This window comes from Bos mutus, chromosome 10 (genome assembly GCF_027580195.1).
Source record: "Bos mutus isolate GX-2022 chromosome 10, NWIPB_WYAK_1.1, whole genome shotgun sequence".
Taxonomy (NCBI): domain Eukaryota; kingdom Metazoa; phylum Chordata; class Mammalia; order Artiodactyla; family Bovidae; genus Bos; species Bos mutus.
This window is the reverse complement of record NC_091626.1, coordinates 71586002-71606842: the sequence shown is the minus strand read 5'-3', so window position 1 is coordinate 71606842 and position 20841 is coordinate 71586002. Positions and strand designations below refer to the sequence as shown.

The 20841-nt window shown below is 35.6% G+C and overlaps 1 protein-coding gene across 2 annotated transcripts in view; it reads right to left on the bottom strand.

Moving 5' to 3' along the window:
- Positions 1-20841, bottom strand: part of INO80 (INO80 complex ATPase subunit) — a 123580-nt gene that overhangs the window by 57637 nt on the left and 45102 nt on the right. For both annotated transcript variants that reach the window (XM_070378205.1, XM_070378204.1), the window contains exons 11-24: positions 20437-20504; positions 19095-19304; positions 18038-18118; positions 17070-17165; positions 10897-10956; positions 10339-10481; positions 8716-8800; positions 7678-7795; positions 6664-6749; positions 3873-4040; positions 3517-3650; positions 2385-2452; positions 1543-1636; positions 608-779 (exon numbers count right to left, since the gene is read on the bottom strand). In XM_070378205.1, the coding sequence (XP_070234306.1) occupies positions 608-779; positions 1543-1636; positions 2385-2452; positions 3517-3650; positions 3873-4040; positions 6664-6749; positions 7678-7795; positions 8716-8800; positions 10339-10481; positions 10897-10956; positions 17070-17165; positions 18038-18118; positions 19095-19304; positions 20437-20504 (1583 nt within the window). The remainder of the gene's footprint in view (positions 1-607; positions 780-1542; positions 1637-2384; positions 2453-3516; positions 3651-3872; positions 4041-6663; positions 6750-7677; positions 7796-8715; positions 8801-10338; positions 10482-10896; positions 10957-17069; positions 17166-18037; positions 18119-19094; positions 19305-20436; positions 20505-20841) is intronic.

Genomic DNA, 20841 nt, shown 5'->3' with positions numbered 1-20841 from the left:
ATGATACAGCAATCCCACTCCTGGATATAAACGCCAAAGAAATTAGTGCTTGCATTCATCAAAAGACATGTACACGAATATGTATAGCACTTTTATTCATAATAGCCCCAAACTGGAACCAACCTAAATATCCACCAACATTAGACTAATAAACTATGATTAGAAACAGGCAATGGACTACTTCACGGCATTAAAAAAGAATATCTTTTTTTTGGTGGTCAGTTCTGAACTTGAGGTTTCAAATGGGAAGAAGTATAAGAGAAGACTTCTGGGTGCTGGAAATATTCTATACCTTAATCTAGATAGTTGTTACACAAATGCATACACAAGTGTAAATTCATATATTTTAAATGTGTACTTTAAAATATGTGTACTTCCCAGTAAAGTTATGTATAAAATATATATTAAAATATAAATACATATACTGTATACACACATAAAATGTCTATTAAGTTGTATGTAATAAATTGTAACAATACTCTGCTCTCACTCCTCTGGGAACTTTTTTTGGCCGCTTCAGGTCATCTTTTACTTTATTACTTTTATTGATTGAAAGAAAAGGGAAGGGAGTATTACACAGATAACTGATGCTGAAATAATTGCTTACCTTTAACAAAGGGCAGCTGGAAAGGTTGGGAAAGGAGAGTGGAAAATTAACCCCAAGAAGGAAATCCTTGTTTCTCAGATATTTCTCCTGGCTCTCCCCTTCCGGCTCTCCCCAGGAGCGCAGCTGATGGAGCCTGTAGGAGGCTTTCAGAGACAGGAAAAGAGCTAACCATCTGAAACAAACCACAGCAGACATGCTTATTCAGTGCTCCATGGAGGTTTGAGGGTAGTTCATAGCAGCGAGGAACCTTGTCTCTCATTAACTGTCTCTTCTGTCAATCTTGGGCATTTTAGACACAGTTCTTTCAAAGTCGGTTCATACTTTTGTTCTATAAATTCTACCTTTGGCATGAATTGGGTTTGCTACTATGAAAACGAAAATCCTCCGTAAAGCTCCTATTAGTGTTAAGGAATATTCAACTCTTATCGCAAAACCTTTATAAAAACATCCTCTTATAAAGGAGATAAGCCTCTCCTAATGAGGTCATTATTTTTTACACAAATATAATACAAAGCAGTAAATTAAGTAAAAGCCATTATTCCAAAGAATAAGAACAGAGAACTAAGTTTCCCAGAATACATAAGGCAGGTTACGCTACAATCCCTACTAAGTAAAGGAATCATCAGCCATCATTTGCCCTGAACAAACAAATAAAACAAATTTCTACCTAGAAATTAAGACTTGAAGACCTTCTGATAGCATTTGGGAGAAGAACCTAAACAGTTTTTATTTAAGGTATAGCATGAAGCATTGTACAATTATTAAATTTTCAAAAGAAAGTTATGACTTCCTTATAAAACTTTAATTCTTAATACAAAAAGAATGAGATGCTCTGTAAGATCATATAATACTAAATATTTAATTTCACAGTATTCAACATTTGCCCCTATTTATTCTCAACTGTTCTCTCATCAAACAATGAACAAACTTCTCACCTGGCTAAAAGTCCCTGAAGCATGAGGTTTGCCATTTCAGCTGGAGATACATCAATAAAGCGAAGGAAAGAGAAACAGCTTTCTTCATTAACACCTGGAATATCAAAGAACAAAGTGAAACCCAACAGAAAACCAAGAGACAACACTCAACTAAAGCCTGCTGAACTGCTGAATTTTGACTTAAAAATTTAAAACTATTCTAAAGGTTCCAATACAGCCACTTTGACAGAATACAGAGTGTCATATTTTTGTACCACAATCACAAGTAAGAGAGGCAGACGTATGAGATATGACATATATGAGCCAGAGTGGAGTTGGCTCATCAGTTACCTCTGGGGTTTCGGATCCTTGGCTAACTGCCTTCCTCTTTTTATTGTGCCAGGAAAAGGAAAAGAAAAGGAAAGCACAGAGGTGAAGAATTCTGAACTTCTGCCTCAATACTTTGGACAATGCTCAAAGTTGAGCAGGTTCCTTTCTTTAGACTAAGCAGCAGGGACCTAAAGAATCAAACTAATCAAAGAATCAAACTAAGACCCTGCACTGTCTCTATCATACCTTTATTCAAGGGTGTAAGACATTTTTATGAGACAGATATAAAATAAAGATGGAAGGTCAACTGAAACGGAAAGAAATTAAAAAAAATTTTTTTTATGCTTTCTGTTATAACCACAAAGCTTACTAGCATCTACAGATGAAGACAACTAACTTACTTAAATCTTATCAAGACTATAAACAAAAGCCTAGCATTCAGGCAAAGCCACTATTAGTTACAACTCAGCAAAACAAAGAACATCCTGATAAATCCTTGGCATACTTTCCTTCTCAAAGACCAAAACACCTACCTTTTCTGTGAAAGAGAGACTGTTGGATATAGTCTGGTGCAAATGGAGAAAGAAGAACCCTTAACCACCTGTAAAGTAAGTAAAATAAAATAAATCCAAACCCAAATATAAATATCAGAAAGTTAACTAAACTGGAGGCTCCAAACTAAAAGAATCTTTGAAGGTTTAAAACTGTTTATACTTTTGAGAATTTTGTTGCCAGGCAAAAATGATACCATATAAAATACTAAATATTTACTAAAGGTAGTAGATGATAATACAAGTTCAAAGCGGTCTCATTTTATTTCACATTTCCAGAAACACAACTCCAGCACTGGAAGTTGCCATACACTATATTAAACAAAAACCACTACAACCCTGTTCTGTTAATCCCCTTGCCCATGTAAAGTATTAGCCTGGAGCTATCACAAAGAATTCTAAAATTAAACCCAAGAAATCTGTCTCAGTTTCAGTAATGTTAGGCTAGATGTTGTTGATGATTATTTTGATAATATTGTTTATATAGTTTCTATACAGAAAGAGCTTTCTAAATCTATGGTTCTCAAGTGCAAGTGTATGCAAGACTCTTTTGGGAATTTGTTTAAAAAATTCAAAAGCAATTGTTAAATTTTCAAAATAAAATCATTATTTTCTGATTGATTCTGCATACAGAGGTGAAGAATGGACCTACACACCTATTTTCTGAATGGAAGTGGTTTCCAGCATATTACCATTAACAACACTTCATTTTTTTAACCAAATCTATCATTGCTGATTCTGGGAAAAAGGTAAATTTGAAATCAAATCTGTTTTTCCACAAGTGCTATTACAAGTGTGAAATAAGCCACTACAAAGCAATTTCAATACTTAGAGATATTTGTTGATCTCTGTTGGTACAAGTACATGTTTGCACACATGTACATTCCTCATTCAGAAAGGGAACTGCAAGTAGTTAGGGCCTTTCAGGTCATCCAGTTAAACTCTTGATAGTACACAGACCCTATCACTAGATCCCTCAACAAACAGTTGTCCACCCACTGCTTAAATACCTCGCTGTTGTGGAACTCACTCTCAATTAAGTTTATCTACTAAGCCACAAAACCCCAAATTACAAAAGCACTCTTAGAGCAAATAGATATTAGTATGTGCTCACCTGTCTCGTGAATGGTTGAAGACCCTGATCTGTCCATGACGGTAGATAAACTTTGAAATCTGGTATGGCTTTAGGGAAATATGAAATGGAGACCAAGTTTCTTGTCGTTCAAATAATTCTGGGTGATTACATACCTAAGAGAAAGGGAAATGATAAGACAATAGGGTGTCACGTGCAGACATCACTATGAAGCAACGGGGGAATCCTAAACCCTGCATATTTACCTTTATAAATATATATATTCCCATTCTCATTCTTTAACAGCCTTTGTTTATTTGGCATCAAGGCTAGCTAGAGCCTCTTCCCTGAAGTGGGTTAATAAAGACAACTCTAGGGCAGCTAACCTAAGCTCTTACCTTCCTAAACTGCATGACTAGATTCATGAGGCTGCTGGTGGTTGTCTGTGCTTGCTGGGTAGAGCCCATAGAAGACTGCAATAAATCTTCAATGGAAATTTTGTTCTTCAGTGCCTGATACAGCAGTTTCTGTCGGCTGGTTAGTTGGCAATACATTAGAATCTCAATCTAAAAATCAATAAGGACATTTATATTTTGAAAAACAGTTTGTAAGAAAGCTCAGTATTACCATAAATTTGGAAACTCATGCAAGGCAGATTATGGTTAGAAAGAGAACAGTATACATATCTTAAGAAACTCAGTATCTCTATAAACTTGTGATATGGCTAATTCAAGAAACTCAGTATCTCTATAAACCTATGATGTGGCTAACTATCCAGAATATGAGCTTTTCTTGATCCTCTTCCCTTGTCACTCACTCTACATGCTGTCCATGGGCAACCTCTTCCATTTCTAATAGCACCACCTACCATCAATCACAGTAACTTGCAAAAATATATTTCCAAACACCCCTAAGCCCCATACTTCTAACTACCTACTAAAATAGTATTACTCAAACAGTCTGTAGCAATTGCATTTCTGATCTATGAGAAAAAAAATTTCTCTTTCACAATTTACTTGATTAACAGCATTGTCATTTACTAAGTTGCCCAAAAAGAAACTTCAAAGTCAAAAAGTCAGCTCTGATCTCTTCTCTTTCATACCCCGTGTTCTATCATTTTCTAAGTTCCTCAACTCAACCTGGAAATTTTTCTCTAACCACTCTGACATACCACAGAATCTCACCATATCTAACTTAGACTGCTATTACTATGGGAGCTTCCTGCCCCAATCTCTCCTGGTTCCAAGAAACCTTCCATGCAAGTCTTCTAAAGTACCCAAGTGCAGGAAAACCTTCAATGTAAGTTACTGCCTATGGTAAAATATTACAAATTCTCCTGTAGGCAGAGGCCTCCCATAGTCTAACTTCCTGTACTGTCCCAATCTCATGATGTTCTCCTGTATTTCTTAGCAACAACAGTCTGAATAATGTTTGCCACACACGCTGCCTATTTGAGTATTGACTTACCTTTGTTCATTCTTGTTGTTTAGCACCCACTTCCCACCATATTTCCTGGTAAAAGCCAACTCATTATTCCAGATCTAGCTCACATGTCATCTCTGTTTTGATGCCTTCTCTAACCTTCACTAACAGAACTATCCCCTTTCTGTGTTCCCATTATACTTCACATAGATCATCACTGTATATCCTATGATACAGAACCAGCTATCTATATATTCATCTCCCTGGGAAGTCTGAATAGAATCTAGAAGCTGCATCTCTACATATCAGCTGCTCGCAGAGAGTAATAGTTCAACAACATATATATTATTTAATTCATAGATTAGAAACATTGCTGATGTTTAAGAAATTTATAATACACACAGTAGTTTACAACCACACATCTTCTGATCACCTCGCTAATAACCACTAAATAAGAGACATTATGATGCTGCTATTGTTTTTAAGCTGTTTCTGATATAAAAGCCTCAAAGATCTATTTTTCTTTAATGAAGTATTTTCTATCAGGTACATCTGTGTGATACTTCTATTTAGGCAAAATCAACCAGTTTCACAAAACAGCCATATAGTTTTTTTTAAAGGAATAAAACAACGGTACACTTCTTTCCCTCTCTTTGAAGGTGTACGTCACCACCACAATCCTGTAAGAGAGTTACTAAATTTCACAATGATCCAGCCTCTGGCAGTGACAGTGAGAACCACCTGACGTTATCAAGAACCTGGAAAGATGCCTTTTATATAGACAGGAGAACTATGAGAAACAGGTGTAATCTATGTGAGGCAGGAAAATACTCCAAAGGAGTAAGAACTGGGAGGAAAAAAAAAAGACAAAAGGAGAATATTGGGAGGATTCACAAGCAATAACAGAAAATTACAGAGGTCGGGGAAAAATTCAAAAAAGATATTTATGAACCACAATTATAGACTTTATGAGAAAAAGTAATACAACTCAAAGCACAGTATACTTCTAAATCTACCTCTCAGTCTGCAGAAATACAGGAGACAGAGGAACATGTCAGCGAACACCACAATGATGCATTGAGCAAAATTCGATATGTGGAAAACTGTGGACAAACTACCCAGTTTCCCCAACAAAGAATTGCAAAAGGGAAAAAAGAAGGGTGGGCCTAAAAGATATCTAAGGGACATATCACCCAAACACTACATATGAACCTTGTTTGGATCCTGACCTCGAAAAGTGAAGACTTTAAAAGATAAAGAAAGAAAGAAGCATACACAAAGACAACTGGGGATATCTAAGCACTAACTGGGTATGTGATACTGCAATGAAGTAACTTCTTTTTTTTTTGTAGAGATGATAATGATATGTGATTATATATTTTAAAAAAACACCAAATCTTTTAGAGATACATATGAAAATATTTATAAATGAAACAAAAGACATTCAAGATCTGCTTCAGAATAATCTAAAGGGGTGAAGAATGGTCATGGGTTGATCATTTAGGCTATATGGAGGATTCATTATACTATTCTTTCTTTTATAATATTTCAAATTCTCTGTAATAAGTATAAAACAAAAAAGAAAAAACTATTACTTGTCTTGATTATGTGACTCATCTTAAGTCTATGCTGACCCTCCAAGTTTAAAGGTTTTCTCTCAAACTAATTACGCTTCAACTGAACATTTACCAAGGAATTTTTTTTTTACCCTGGAATCTTAAGTTGGTGTTTATTAAGTCCTAAACTCACAAGATTGACTTTCCTTACCTTGTCAGACAATTCATTTTCCACATCCTTCTTGATTCTCCTCAGCATAAATGGCTTCAATATCATGTGTAAGCGAGAGAGTTGATCTGAAATGGCAGGAGACACCCCAGACAAATAATACATTATATCAATTTAACACAAACAAAAGAAATATCATGATCATCTCTCACTGAACGCCTATGGCATAATGATTTATTTGCAAGACTGAAACAATCTTTCCCCAGGTAGGAAGCCAAGGATCTGAACTTTCCACAGCATCTTCCTACAGTAACTGGCAAATGCGTTTTGCTATCATTTACTCAGACCAATAAGGATGACTTTATTTTTATCAGAGTTCACCTTCAGAATGTTTCAAGAACATTTTATCAATAATAGGGTTCTCAAACAGGTCTAATGCAAGCTATATGGGACTCCCAGTGTTGCCCCAAAATCATTTTTCAAAGTGTGTCAGCATATTAACAACATGTAGAATAAGAAATTACTTAAGGACTTTTCTAATGGTAGATATCACTTCACATTGTGCAATAAATACTCCACAACTCTCTTAAAAGATACTAGTTAAGAGATCAAAAAAATTTATAATAAAAATTCAAAAATGTTCAAAGAAGAAATAAATCCAAAGAAAGAAATAAATTCAAAGAAGAAAAAATACCAAAAATTATCCTTCTAATATTTTGTTTTTATTACAGGCAAAAAGTCTTACCCCATTTCACAAAGAATATAAAGTTTTTTAGGATCTATGTGGAAAATGAGGATTTTGTAAGCCAAAATGTGAACTTTGCTTGTTCTGCCTTGAGTAAATAGTCAACACTACAGCAGCATCAATTGATAAGTCCTTTTTTGACTCTTAAACACACACAAAGCACATAAAAAAGAAAAAAAATTTATTTTAAAAGAGAAAAAACTTTTGTCTCAGATCCTCTTATGCACACTAGAAGAAAATTCTTTACACAGAAGAAAATATCCAATATGTTGCCTACAGTAGCAAGAATGCAAGTTCATAAAAGTACTCACTCTCATCTATGGCAGATTTGTTTTCGGCATGGCTCTCAATGTCCTTGGAAAACCATTCATTAAATTCCTCATGTGAATCAAATAACGTTGGCATAATGAAATGCAACAGAGCCCAGAGCTGGAAACAAATGAAAAGTAAAATAGCTACAGAGCAACGAAATGACAGGATGTGAAGACATAATGAGTTCAGAGAAAGCAAGTGAACTTGATCTGTTTACCTGTGTCTAGGTGCATGTGTATGTGTGACTAAGTGAGAGTGTATAAGCACATGTCTCATCAACCAACTTTAACAAGGCACTGTAGCAAAATGTGGTATTTTTCAATTAATTTCACACCCAAAGTCTCAAAGTCCTGCTCAGATTTTGCAGTGAGACAGTTTTAAAATTTATACAAAGATCCATTCCACAACTGAACACAGTCTGAGGTAGCAAAACTTGCTAATAATAACTCTAGATTAGGGATCAGTAAATTATGACTTGTGGTGCCTAGTCTGGTCTGCCATCTACTTTTATAAATTAAACTTTATAGTGGAACATAGTCATACCTACTCTTTTATATATCATCTATGACTGCTTTCACATCACAATGGAAGGTTGAATAGCTGTGCAGTGACTATATGGCCCATAAAGTCTAAATATTTACCATCAGATTCTTTATAGAAAGTTTTCTGATTCCTATTTTAGATGATAAGAAAGAATTTTAGCTCCTCTCAGTGTTAAAGAATATTACTAGTATATTACTAGTAATTACTAGTATATTACTAGTATATAAACATCCTAGTATAAAAATATCTCTGCATTAGATGAGTAGCATTCTTAATGTGATCATTATTTATTATATAAGTACCAAAGAATAAAGAAGTTTACTTGCCTTGTGCCAGAGAATAAGAAAATAGGAATGATGCCTCCTCTGCACCTCCCAACAAAAAACCACATAGGGCAAATTCTTCCTTTTACATGGGGGATTATAAGTTGTATACAGCTGTTAACACTCTGGGTGGGCCTGGGTAAAGAATTCCAATCTGTTACTAGTGCCTACCTCTGCCATGGTGTTCTGAATGGGGGTCCCAGTTAGCAAAAGCCGATTCCGACACTGAAACTGCAGGAGTATCTTCCAACGAACACTGTCCAGTAAAATGAGCAATAAATTCCAAGTTAGCAGTAAATCTTTATTCGTCCTACTGAGAACCCTTATTTCTAGAAATGCTTTTCAAAAAATAACAAACATTCAGACTCAAGCAATCTATAATAAACACAATTGAAAAATATCATTCAACAAAGCTGAGGATAGGAAATTTCAAAGGAATTGACTTCTCTATACTGAAAACATGATATTAAGGTATTAAAGTTTTAAAACGTCCTCAAATAGGCAGTGAAAGTGTTAGTCATTCAATTGTTTGCAACCCCATGGACTATAGCCTGGCAAGCTCCTCCGTCCATGGAATTCTCCAGGCAAGAATACTGGAGTGAGTAGCCATTCTCTTCTCCAGGGGATCTTCCCAACCCAGGGGTCGAACCCAGGTCTTCTACATTGTAGGCAGATTCTTTATGATCTGAGCCAGGAGGAAAGCCCAAAAAGGTAGACTAGGATCCGTTCTGGCTTGATAAAGTCCTTCACTATCTTTGGTCAGTTTTGTTGGTACAAACCATATAACTGGTGGCACGAGAGGTAAAGAATCTGCCTGCCAACGGAGGAGACCCAGGAGTCACACGTTCAATCCCTGGGTTGGGAAGATCCCCTAGAGGAGGAAATGGCAACCCATTTCTGTATTCTTGCCTAGGAAATCCCATGGACAAAGGAGCCTGGTGGGCTACAATTCATGGGGTTGCAAAGAGTCAGACACAACTAAGCGACTGAAAATGCATACTAGAAAGTTTTAAAATTATTATTCTATATGCTTCTAGTGTGAGTCTGGAGGGAACAATGGAAAATGAGAAAGGGTGTGAGAAGAAATACAAAGTGAATCTACTGCTCCTGGCCACAAGCATGCCCTACTTCAAAAGAGTGAAAGAGGAAATTATGCTCTTCAGAGAATGGAAAGGTCCATGGAAAATACTATTCTGCCAGTTAACATGGACTTCTAAGAAAGTCCTATGAATTCACCAAGAGTTAATAAAATCCATCAAACTCAAGGTCTAATACCACTGAGTAACACTTCACAGCCAAGCACTCATTTACTATTCAGTTTGGGAGCTAAAAGGTATTAGAACACTTTAAACATGTAACTTCCAATTAAAGGATTCTTGGGAGTCTAATAACCATCCAGGGACTAGGATAACCTGCATAAAATAGTAGAAGCTATAATCCACAGAATTTAACATTCTGCTTCCTACCAAGATCTGTAAAGTAATCCCTCAAGCAAAGGGCAGATACCCCTTCCTCTACAGAAAATTTCCTTCAAGAACAAAAATCAGTTAAAATGCCATAATTATTGAGTGGGGAGGAAGAAGCTGAAAAAAATCCTCACACTCTAAATATTAATATTTATATTCCATGAAAATACAAAAAAAGAATTTATGCCTTCTGGTCAGATACATGGTTCATGCAGATACCATGTTCTGAATTCTCTCTGACCTTCATTCTTGTGTGCGTATGTCAGACACATATCTATGTATCTGTATGCCCTCAGTCCACAGACTTTATTTCTATTACTTGCATTACCTGGAACTACTCTTGAGTGCCTGAGCCTCATCCAATACCATGTACTGCCACTTGACTCGCTGGAAATACTTTACATCCTGTACCACCAGCTGGTAACTGGTGATAACCACATGGAAGGGGGCATCCTGAGTGTAGAGAGTCTTCTGTAAATATAAGAGGGCAAGGGTGAAAAGAGAAACCTAAACAATTCATAATAAGACAATGAGGAATGGACTGTATTTCCTAAGGCCAAGAAGTTTAAGATAGCCCTAAAGATATGTTTCTCCCATGTAGGAGATATGTAGTGAATTAAAGCATAATTGTTTTTAAAGTAGTCACCTTAATCACAAACTTTGTTAAAAAGTAGTCATCAGCTTATTAAAGAGAAAAGTTCTTAATCCTGGCTGACTGTCTATCACAGGAAAAACATTGTAAAAGAAAAAAAATTACATCTGCATAGAAACATGTAAGATTTTATGTAAGAGAAATTATTCAAATCAACTGGAGAAGTAATGACTGCATATATGTGTGAATATGTACATGTGCGTGTGCATATGCTTACAGTAAGCTGAAAGTTACCTGACTCCAAAACCTCCTGATGACTTTTCTGTCGTGAGGATTTCCCCAATATGGTAGCACCTAGAAAAAGGATCAATATGTATATTAGTTTCTACTGATAATCTTAAAAGTATCATCACAAATATAGGATTTTCTGGTGGCTGAGATGGTAAAGAATCTGCCTGTAATTCAGGAGACCTAGGTTCAATCTCTGGGTCGGGAGGATCCCTTGGAGAAGAGAATGGGTACGCTCTCCAGTATTCTTGCCTGGAGAATTCCATGGACAGAGGAGCCTGGGGGGGCTAGTCCATGAGGTCACAAAAAGTTGGACATGACTGAGTGACTAACACTTTCAGTTTCATCATCACCAATACATTATTCAGAAAGGCTTTTTTAAAAAACTTAACAGAATGAATATATGCATTTCTCTTCTGTCATTACTGCACTAGGAGTTGGACTAGCACTCTTTCTACTGACCCAGTTAAAACAAATAAAAAACAACTGTTTGAAGGCATCAGAGAGCTACTTGGGCAGTGAAGAATTATAGAGTCCAGATCTAGAAAAGACAGGAAAGCCTGGCATTGTACATGTTCCCCTAGAGAGTGCTGATCATTCCCAAAAGTTCTAATCGAGACACTATGAAACTGAGAAGTTGTTTTTCTTTTTTTAAAGGGACACAGGACCCACAAACAAAAAACTGTAGTTCAAGGAGGAAGATTTCTGATAACTACCCACCTCCCTGGCCTTAAGTTGGGAATGAAAAGATACATACACACTGGTAGTAAAGATAAACTATACACATACTTGTTTTATCAGATTCTGAAATCTAGCTTCAATTCATCCCAACTCCTGACTTAGATTAATGGGGTTTTGGATTATTACTGTCCCAGAAAAAAATTACTGTAGGCAAAAAAATCCACAACAAAACCCCAAACACACATTAATCCTCTCTCTGGAAGAAGAAAATAACATTCAGAGCCCACAGTTATCTCCAGAATTTTTCCTATACATCTGGCATTAAAACAAAACCAAAACAAAAATTTTAGAAACAAACTTTTAAACAAATGCTTGTTTGTTCACATTTTTTAAATTTTTTTTTAAAAGGCTTAAAATGTATTTTAATAAGTTCATGTTGCATTATTTCATTTCTCAGAAAAACTTCAAAGGTATTAGGGACAAATCAAACATGGTACACCAATAAAAAATGCACAGCATAACTACCTAAGATAGGCAAAGCTAAGAGCTACCGTCTGACACTCAGCATACAGCAACCCTGTTCTCAAGATTGTACTAGGCCTATTAAGAAAGCTGTGAATGGCAACATCACAGACACAAAAGGGCCATTTCTGGGTTGTCCTTACCCAAGAAAAAGATGGAGGCAAGTTTAACACAAGATTTTTTAAAGATAAGAGAAAATGTCTTCCTTGGGACACGAAAGGGTAATATATGGGACATAACAGAACCGTATGCATGTTGTCTGTGACCTCTGTGGACATGTGCCTCAATTCCCACCTGGGAGTGATTGGAACAGTGGGGCCAAGGTCATTGGGGGATGTTTGGTTTTTGTGGTATATGTGGCAGGATCTCTGGGGTGAGACAGTGCACTAAGTCGTGTCCGACTCTTGCAACCCCATAGACTGTAGCCTGCCAGACTCCTCTGTCTATGGGATTCTCCAGGCAAGAATACTGGAGTGGGTTGCCTTTTCCTTCTCCGTGTTCACAGAATTTAAAGAGGAGATTTAGAACTTCAGTGTTACACTAGAAATTACAAAAGAACCAAAGGGAATTTCTAGAACTAAAAAAATAACTAGAATTAAGAATTAGATGATGAGTTCAACAGACTGAATCAGTTGAAGAGAAAATTACTGAACTACAAGAGAGGTCAGAAGGAAACACCCAGACCAAAGCATGGAGAAACAGAAGAATGCAAAACTCAGCACTTCTGTAATGTACCTAGATGTAACTCTCACTCTTTTTATTGTTACGGGGTTCAAAGTGCTTCTTGAATCCATAGCTTGATATGTTTTGTTCTTCTGAAAAATCTCAGAGATAGAAGCACAAATATGCAGGAAGGGATGAAGATCAATGAGAAATGAATGTGAATAATACAAATAAATCTATATAATTTCAAAAGTATAAATAATAGTAAAATGTCTTCTGGGGTTTAAAATACAAAATATATATACAAAAACAACTGTGTTAAGTCTAGAGAAGGGGAGTGTAGTTACAGTACTATACTCAGGTCTTTCTACTATCTGAAAAGTATTAACAGTATTAACTTGCATTTTTTTTTTTGAGAAAGTTAAGCATATGTGTTGTATTTTCCTGGGAATCTACTGAGTAACAGAATGAATATATAATTAGCTAGTTTAAAAGGGGGAAGAAATACCACTACTTCCCCAGTAGTCCAGTAGCTAAGAATCCACCTTGCAATGCAGGGAACTTGGTTCAGTTCCTGGTCGGGAAACTAAGATCCCACACACTGTGGAGCCAAGAAGCCTGTGCTCCACAACTACTGAGGCCTGCAGACCACAGCCAGAGAGTCCCTGCGCCACAACAAAAGATCCTGCTTGATCCAACAAAGATCCCTCGGTCTGCAACTAAGACTCATTGCAGCCAAATAAATAAATAATACTTTACTATTTTAAAAATATTATTTATTTTATTCTTGGCTGTGCAGAGTCTTCCTTACTACAGATGGGCTTTCTCTAGTTGCAGTTCACGGGCTTCTCAGGGCTCAGTTGCCCCGCAGCATGTGGAATCTTCCTAGATCAAGGATTGAACCCATGTCCCCTGCATTGTCAGGCAGATTCTCAACCAGTGGACCACTAGGGAAGTCCCAATAAATAATATTTTTAAAAAATAAATAAAAGGAAAAAAAAGGATAAAATCGAATCAGTTCAAAAGGACTCAAAGGGAAAAAAGGAAAGTTAAACAGGTGAAAGAAGAAAGCAAAGAGGCAACAGATTTAAATGCAGCGTATCAATAATTACATTAAAAGTAAGCACAGATATTCCAAATAAAAGAAATACATGTTAAATATAAAGATACATAATATTTAAAAGAAAAAAGAGAGCAGGCAAACACTAATCAAAAGTGTTTGGTTAGTTAATATCAAAGAAAATAGATTTTAAGATTTTCCTTCTTAAAGGAAGAATTTCGAATTAATAAAAAGTTCATTCACCAGCAAGATAAAACTGTAAATCTGTGTACATCTCACTGCCTCAAAGCAAAAACAAACAGAAGCAAACAAAAATGTATAAATCCATAACTGTTGCCAATATTAACACCTCTTTCAGTCAGTAATAGGAAAGGCAGACAAAAAAAAAAAAATCAGTAAAGATGTAACAGTAAAGAACAAGTTAACAAATTTGACCTAATCAACATATATACAACAATGTACTTAACAAGTGCAGAAAAACTATTTTCAAACTCACACAGGAACATTTATAACAACTGCCCATGTGCTAAGCCATAAAAGCAAAGTTCAACAAATTTCAAAGGATTAAATTATTAAGAAGCAGCATATTTTCTTATCAGTGGATTTAAGCTATAAATAACAAAAAAATATCTAGAAAATCATCCTTTGTTTAGAAAATAAGAAAAACACTTTTAAGTAACCCATGAATCAAATAAGAACTTGAAGTAGAAACTGCAAAGTATTTTGAATGTTAAGATAATAAAAATGTGACACCTCAAACCTTTGGATGGCTATGGTCATGCTAAAAAAACAATACCCTTGAATAAACATTAGAAAAAGCTGAAAATAAACCAATTAAGCTCCATCTCAAAATGACAGAAAGATAAAGAAGTTTACCCAAAAGTAGGAAAAGAATAAAAAAAGAGTAGAAATAAATGAAATAGAAAACGTATTGAATAGTCAATTTTAGGAATGAAAAGTGGTACATCAGTCAAGAAAAAAAATGTAAATTGTATTTCATGAGGAAAAGGAGGGAGGTCACAGGCACTAAGCATACTAGAACCATAAAACCAGTGTTACTCAGACAGTTGCCAAATAAAATGAACTTTTAGATGTTATCATAAGAGATCTAAGTACCTTTTGAATGTAACCAGACCTTAAACTTGAGTAATGTCTACTTCTAACTATGTGCTGCAGGGAAGTGAACACATTTCTGACCATTTAAAGGAATAATGACAATAGAAACAATGAATAACAGACCAACTGTCATCAAACTTTTTCTATAAATAGCCAGGTAGTAATTTTAGCTTTGTATGCCAGTCTCTGCCACAACTACTCAACTCTGCTGTTATGATGTCAATGCTGCCATAAATAATCAAATTTAATATTTATGTAATATATATATCAAACATAATATATGTGTACTTAAATTTCATATTTCATTTGCAATGAAATAATTTTATAAGTAACAATTTTAAAAAGTAAAAAAAAAAAAAAAAAAAAACTATTCTTAGCTCATAAGCTGTACCAAAGAACAGGAGGTGAATTCCTCAATAAATTAAATAAAAAGTGATAGCATTTCCACCCCTAGGTTATACCCAAAAGAAATCAAAAGAGGACAAGTGTTCAAATAGAAACCTGTACATGAATGTTTACAGCAGTATTATTAACAATAGCCAAAAAGAAGAAACAATCAAAAGAGCCATCGACAGATGAATGGATAAACAAAATACAGTATACCCAGAAATTCACTATAATATTATGCTCACTATAATATATATTATGACTGAATATTATTCAATCAGAAAAAGGAATGAAGTGCACAACATGACAAACACCTTGAAAAAATTGCTAAATGAAAAGAAGCCACATGAAAGGCCACATTCCAGGTGTACAAAATATTCAGAATAAGCAAATCCAGAGAGACATTAAGAGAATTTGTGGTAGACAGGGGCTAGAGGGAAAGGGAAATAGGGAAAGAGATTTCTGTTTGGAATGATAAAATTCTGCAATCAGACAGCAGTGATTATCACAACAAATGTACTTAATACTATTCAACTGCACACTTAGAAGTCCTATTTTACTGACCCCTAAACTAGAGCTTCAAAAGGAAGCTCAACATGCAAATGAAAACTCAGTTTCAGGCACTGGTATAAAGTCAAAGGAGAGGTACCAATGACATTAAGGAGTACTACATTGCCATCTATTGGCCTGTGAAGGAAATATTGAAGGTGGTTTCGAAGAAAATTCTAAGGCTTAACTTTTTGACCTCCTAATTGTTTACCATGTAACAACAAAAGAGTAGGAAAAAAGATGAGGGGCTCCATATTCAATGCGAAAAAACTCTATAGAGAAAATACTCAACAAATTGCCTTAGAATGACCTCACCTCCTTAGAATGAGTTGGCCAAGCTAAAAGCCATATACATAATGTGCCTTGTAAACAGTTCTTAGGTCTATTAATTCAGCTACAAAGGTGGGGCCACAGACACAAAGGTGCCCCAAAGTGGAATATCTCAGACATGTCCCTATTCCTTAAGGCACTAGCCAGAAAAACACCTCCCATGCTCTCTAAATTGCGTGGAACCCCTGTTTATTATGGAGACCCAAGATCAGAGATCATGTCAATATCTCTTGATACATAATCTCCATAAAATCCTCCTTAACATGCAACTTCATTATCATTATATTCCTTTAGAGACAAGTATCTAACATTTCCTTCTTTTTACTTGCAAATAAGATAATAAATCCTATCCATTCTTTCTTACATCCCAACAACTTTGCATAATGAAACGCCTATTTAAATCTTGTCCATATTTGATGTACCATATTTCCTTGCTGATCACTTCCTATGTCAATCTCAATTATTTTCCTCTACATTAGTTAAAATCAATTTTCACATTGTTACCTTAGGCATTATAACCTGGACCAAGACCGAAGAGGTGGCTTTGGAGTGTCAAGAAAACTGATTATGATTTATCAAAACCTACATTAAGTCAGCAACATAGATACTTTCTATTATGGCAGTACAACTAGGAGCTACAATTCATGTGGCCAATGCAGCAAAATCACTCAAACTGGACTTCAGCTTTCTCATAAAACAGAAGGATGCAACATACTCTCTTATCGTTCCCATCAGTAACTTCAATAGGAAGTGTATGCAACGTTATTTGAAAAAAATGCAAGAATTAAAAGCTATTATGAGCAGTTAAGGAAGGCAGCAAAAATGGAGTCAAAACATTTATTTTAAAAAGAGAATTATTATTGATTTTTACCTTAAATTTAGGAACAAATCTAGTAAACTCCTGGTGCCAATTGTTAAGTGTGGATGCAGGCGAAATTATTAAGAAAGGTCCCCAAATGTTCTCTCTCTGAAACAGAAAATCTGAGTCAGCCAACTGCAGGAAAACTGAAGAGATTAAACTCAAAATTATAATTAACAACAAGAATAGCTTAATAGGCAATGCACTGTAATAAGAGAAATGGTTCCCATTTCTCATTCCTATACACTGAATAATAATAATATCATATGTTAAGAAAAATAATATTCTGTGTTACAGTAACACAAACAAGGAAGTTGCTAGAAACATCTTGAGAAAAAACAACAAGCAATTACTCCCACTCCTCCCACCTCTTACAGGTCCTAATTTGTATCATTCACAAAGCACTTATAACATACTGACTTGTATGTGTTGCTTTTCCTTATACTAGATGATCACAACAATATTACTATTATTTAATTGGAATAGAGCATTTTGCTTTTTTCAAAATGACTTCACACATTCTTTCTCTTTTAATTCTTACAAAATTCCTGTAAGGTAGGTATGAGCACCACTTTGCAGAAGTGGAAACTAAACCTCAGAGAGTTAAAGGGAAGTCAGGTCAAAAGAGACTAAGTGAACTGTCCAAATTAACACTGCTAGTAAGCATAGAGCTGAGATGTGAAACCAGGTCTTCTGATCTAACTAACTAACTACAATGTTTTTGCCACTATACTGGTGGTTCTCAACAGAAGCAGGAGATGGGGAGTGAAAACACATATGCTCAAAACCTGTCCTAACATTCTTGAAAACTAGAAAGTTTCACCACACTGTGTCACCTTGTAAAGGCTTTCAAGGCAAGGACCAAGACCTAATGTCGTGGTATGCTACAGAACCTAGCATAGTGCTTGATAATGGCTCAGTAGAAAACAACCCTAGGATTGAGAGAGAGGAAGATGAAAAGACTGCATGCATCTACCCACCTCAGCCAGATGGGCCAGGAGGGCAATGCTCTGTACTGTTTTACCAAGGCCCATTTCATCTGCAAGAATGCCATTAATACCCTGGGGGGAAAAAAAAAACAAAAACACAGAGTTTTTTCTCAGGCTTCATTACTGCCAAAAAGAACTACCCAAAATGTCAAATTCTGTTTTTGTTCAAACAAAAGTGACTAGAGATACCCAGTTTCAGCACTATTACTCATTACTGTAATGATTCCTTTTGTCAATTCCAAGCTACAACTCTGAATCATGATACATGAGGCAAATGGGCCAAACCCAGTTTTTCAGCTAATCTAATCCAGGTATAAAAGCAATCAGGCTTACTAAGACCACTTAAGACAAATTTTATACATGATACAAATATTTCCCAATAAAGTTTCCAGGTTAGAAATAGAGGGATAGAACAATCTTTTGTACTCTGTGGGAGAGGGAGGGGGGGGATGATTTGGGAGAATGGCATTAAAACATGTATAATATAATATAAGAAAAGAATTGCCAGTCCAGGTTCGATGCAGGATACAGGAAGCTTGGGGCTGGTGCACTGGGATGACCCAGAGGGATGGTATGGGGAGAGAGGTGGGAGGGGGGTTCAGGATGGGGAACACGTGTACACCTGTGGCGGATGCATGTTGATGTACAGCAAAACCAATACAATATTATAAAGTAAAATAATAATAAATAAAAATTTGAAAATTAAAAAAAAAACTCACTTGCCCAAAGTGGTGCTATTTGTTGAATAAAGAATGCTTTTAATATATAAAAAAAAAAAGAAAGTGAAGGTGAAAGTTGCCAGTCACGTCTGACTTTTGTGACCCCATAGACTATACAGTCCATGGAATTCTCCAGGCCAGAATACTGGAGTGGGTAGCCTTTCCCTTCAAAAAAAAAGAAATAGAGACATCTTTCTGATTCCCGTCAAAAGACAAAGCTTTTTTTTTTTTTTAAAAAGGATGAAATCTAAAACATTATCTTGTGCTCATTTCACAATATATAATTTACAAACAAAACAGAGGGGGTAGCACATAGTTCTAAAATTCACCTGTTCATAGAGATTTGCCAACCAATTCATGCCTTTCAGCTGATAACCTTTTAATTTGCCATTAAAAATTGTAGGCTGTGGAATATCCTCACCAGCCCGGATAGATGGGTTTGCCAGGCTATAACTCTCCCCAAACCCAGTGCCAGACTTGTTTGCTGCCCTCAGGGCAGCTGCTCGACTTTCTTTTGCATCTTCATCAAATGACCTTGTCTGGAAAATAAAAGTATATTAGAATAAAAATATGAGAGGAAAATAATTAAATTCAAATGAAATTCATAATGCTAATGTATCTATCTTGTGCTGGCTGGAACAAACTTTCTGATAATATAATGTAATATATCGTATTACATATAAAGCATGATATAACTGACTCTTGAACAACAAGGGTTTGAACTGTGTAGGTCAACTGACATGGAAATTTTTTCCACTAAGTATGTACAAAAGTACTACATGATCCTGCCATTGGTTGAATCTGTGGAAGTGGACCCATAGACATGGCAGGCTGACTGTAAAGTCGTACAAAGATTTTTGACTTCAGGGTGTGTTGGCACCACTAACTCCCACAGTTACTTAATGGTCAACCGTACATTAAAGTATATTACTAATATTTCAAAATTAATTTAACAGTTGTATTAAGCATATACTTTTGATAGACAGGCACTAAGCCATATTACATGATTACCTGCTTCATCAATGAATTTATTTAAAATGTGATATAAAATCTATTTGATTGGTCAGAGTTCGTGAGGAATAGGCTGAGTTTGTCTCTATCCTTGGCTTGGATTCTGTCAAAGTGATACAGGGGCTCCTATGCAGTATATTAAATGGTGTTTACTTAATTGTGTTTAATTAATGTTTACTTAATTCTTTATTTAATTTAATCTGTTGTTTCTTTCTGATTTCATATGTCACTGTATCATGAATAAGCAAGTTATTACTAAAGTGAAAGAATGTGCTAACTTAGCATTTTTTAGGCATGATACAAGCTTTCTTAACAATCAAGAGTGTGGTATTTTTCACTAAACAATGATGCATTTCACTTGGTATTATCCATACATACTGGAGAGGACAAGAGAAAAAAAAATAGAAAAACTCTCTTAGCTTTAGTCAACACATTTTTAAAGCTTAGAAAAGCAAAAGCTCGTTTCCCATCTTCCCTCAAGTATTCCTACTATTATTCTAAAGTAAATAGGGCTACAATCCCCATCCAATACAGTCTCATACATATATACATATTCAACAATGTTTTTAATTGAAAATATGATTAACTTAAAGGAAGACTACCTAAGTGAAAGGCTGTAAGGGCATTTCCAGGACCCAATAGTTCATTTCTAAGACTCACCCGAGCCTGATGAATATGATAAGCATTTTCAGCATTCTTTAGGGCCTGGGCTTTGAAATGGTTACTATCTGAAAAGGGAAAAACTTTGATTATAACATCTCATTAACTGACCTCTTTCGAGGATGCAATTTATACTAGCATGTGTGGATCCCTGACTCCACATTCTGTTTATCCCTAAATTCAAAGAGGGTGAGGGAGAAGAAAAAGATCTAATTACTTGACAGAGGTAAGGACCTGGACGTGGTAATGGAGGCAGGGGTCTCCCATGGTCTCCAGGAGCCAAAGTCAGCTCACAAAAGCCACCAGGAGACTGAGCTCCAGTTTCCCAATCCTGCATTTCATGCACAAAGTAATGCTAAAGTCAGGAAAAGCAAGACAACGAGGATTCAAAATTGTAATATATTT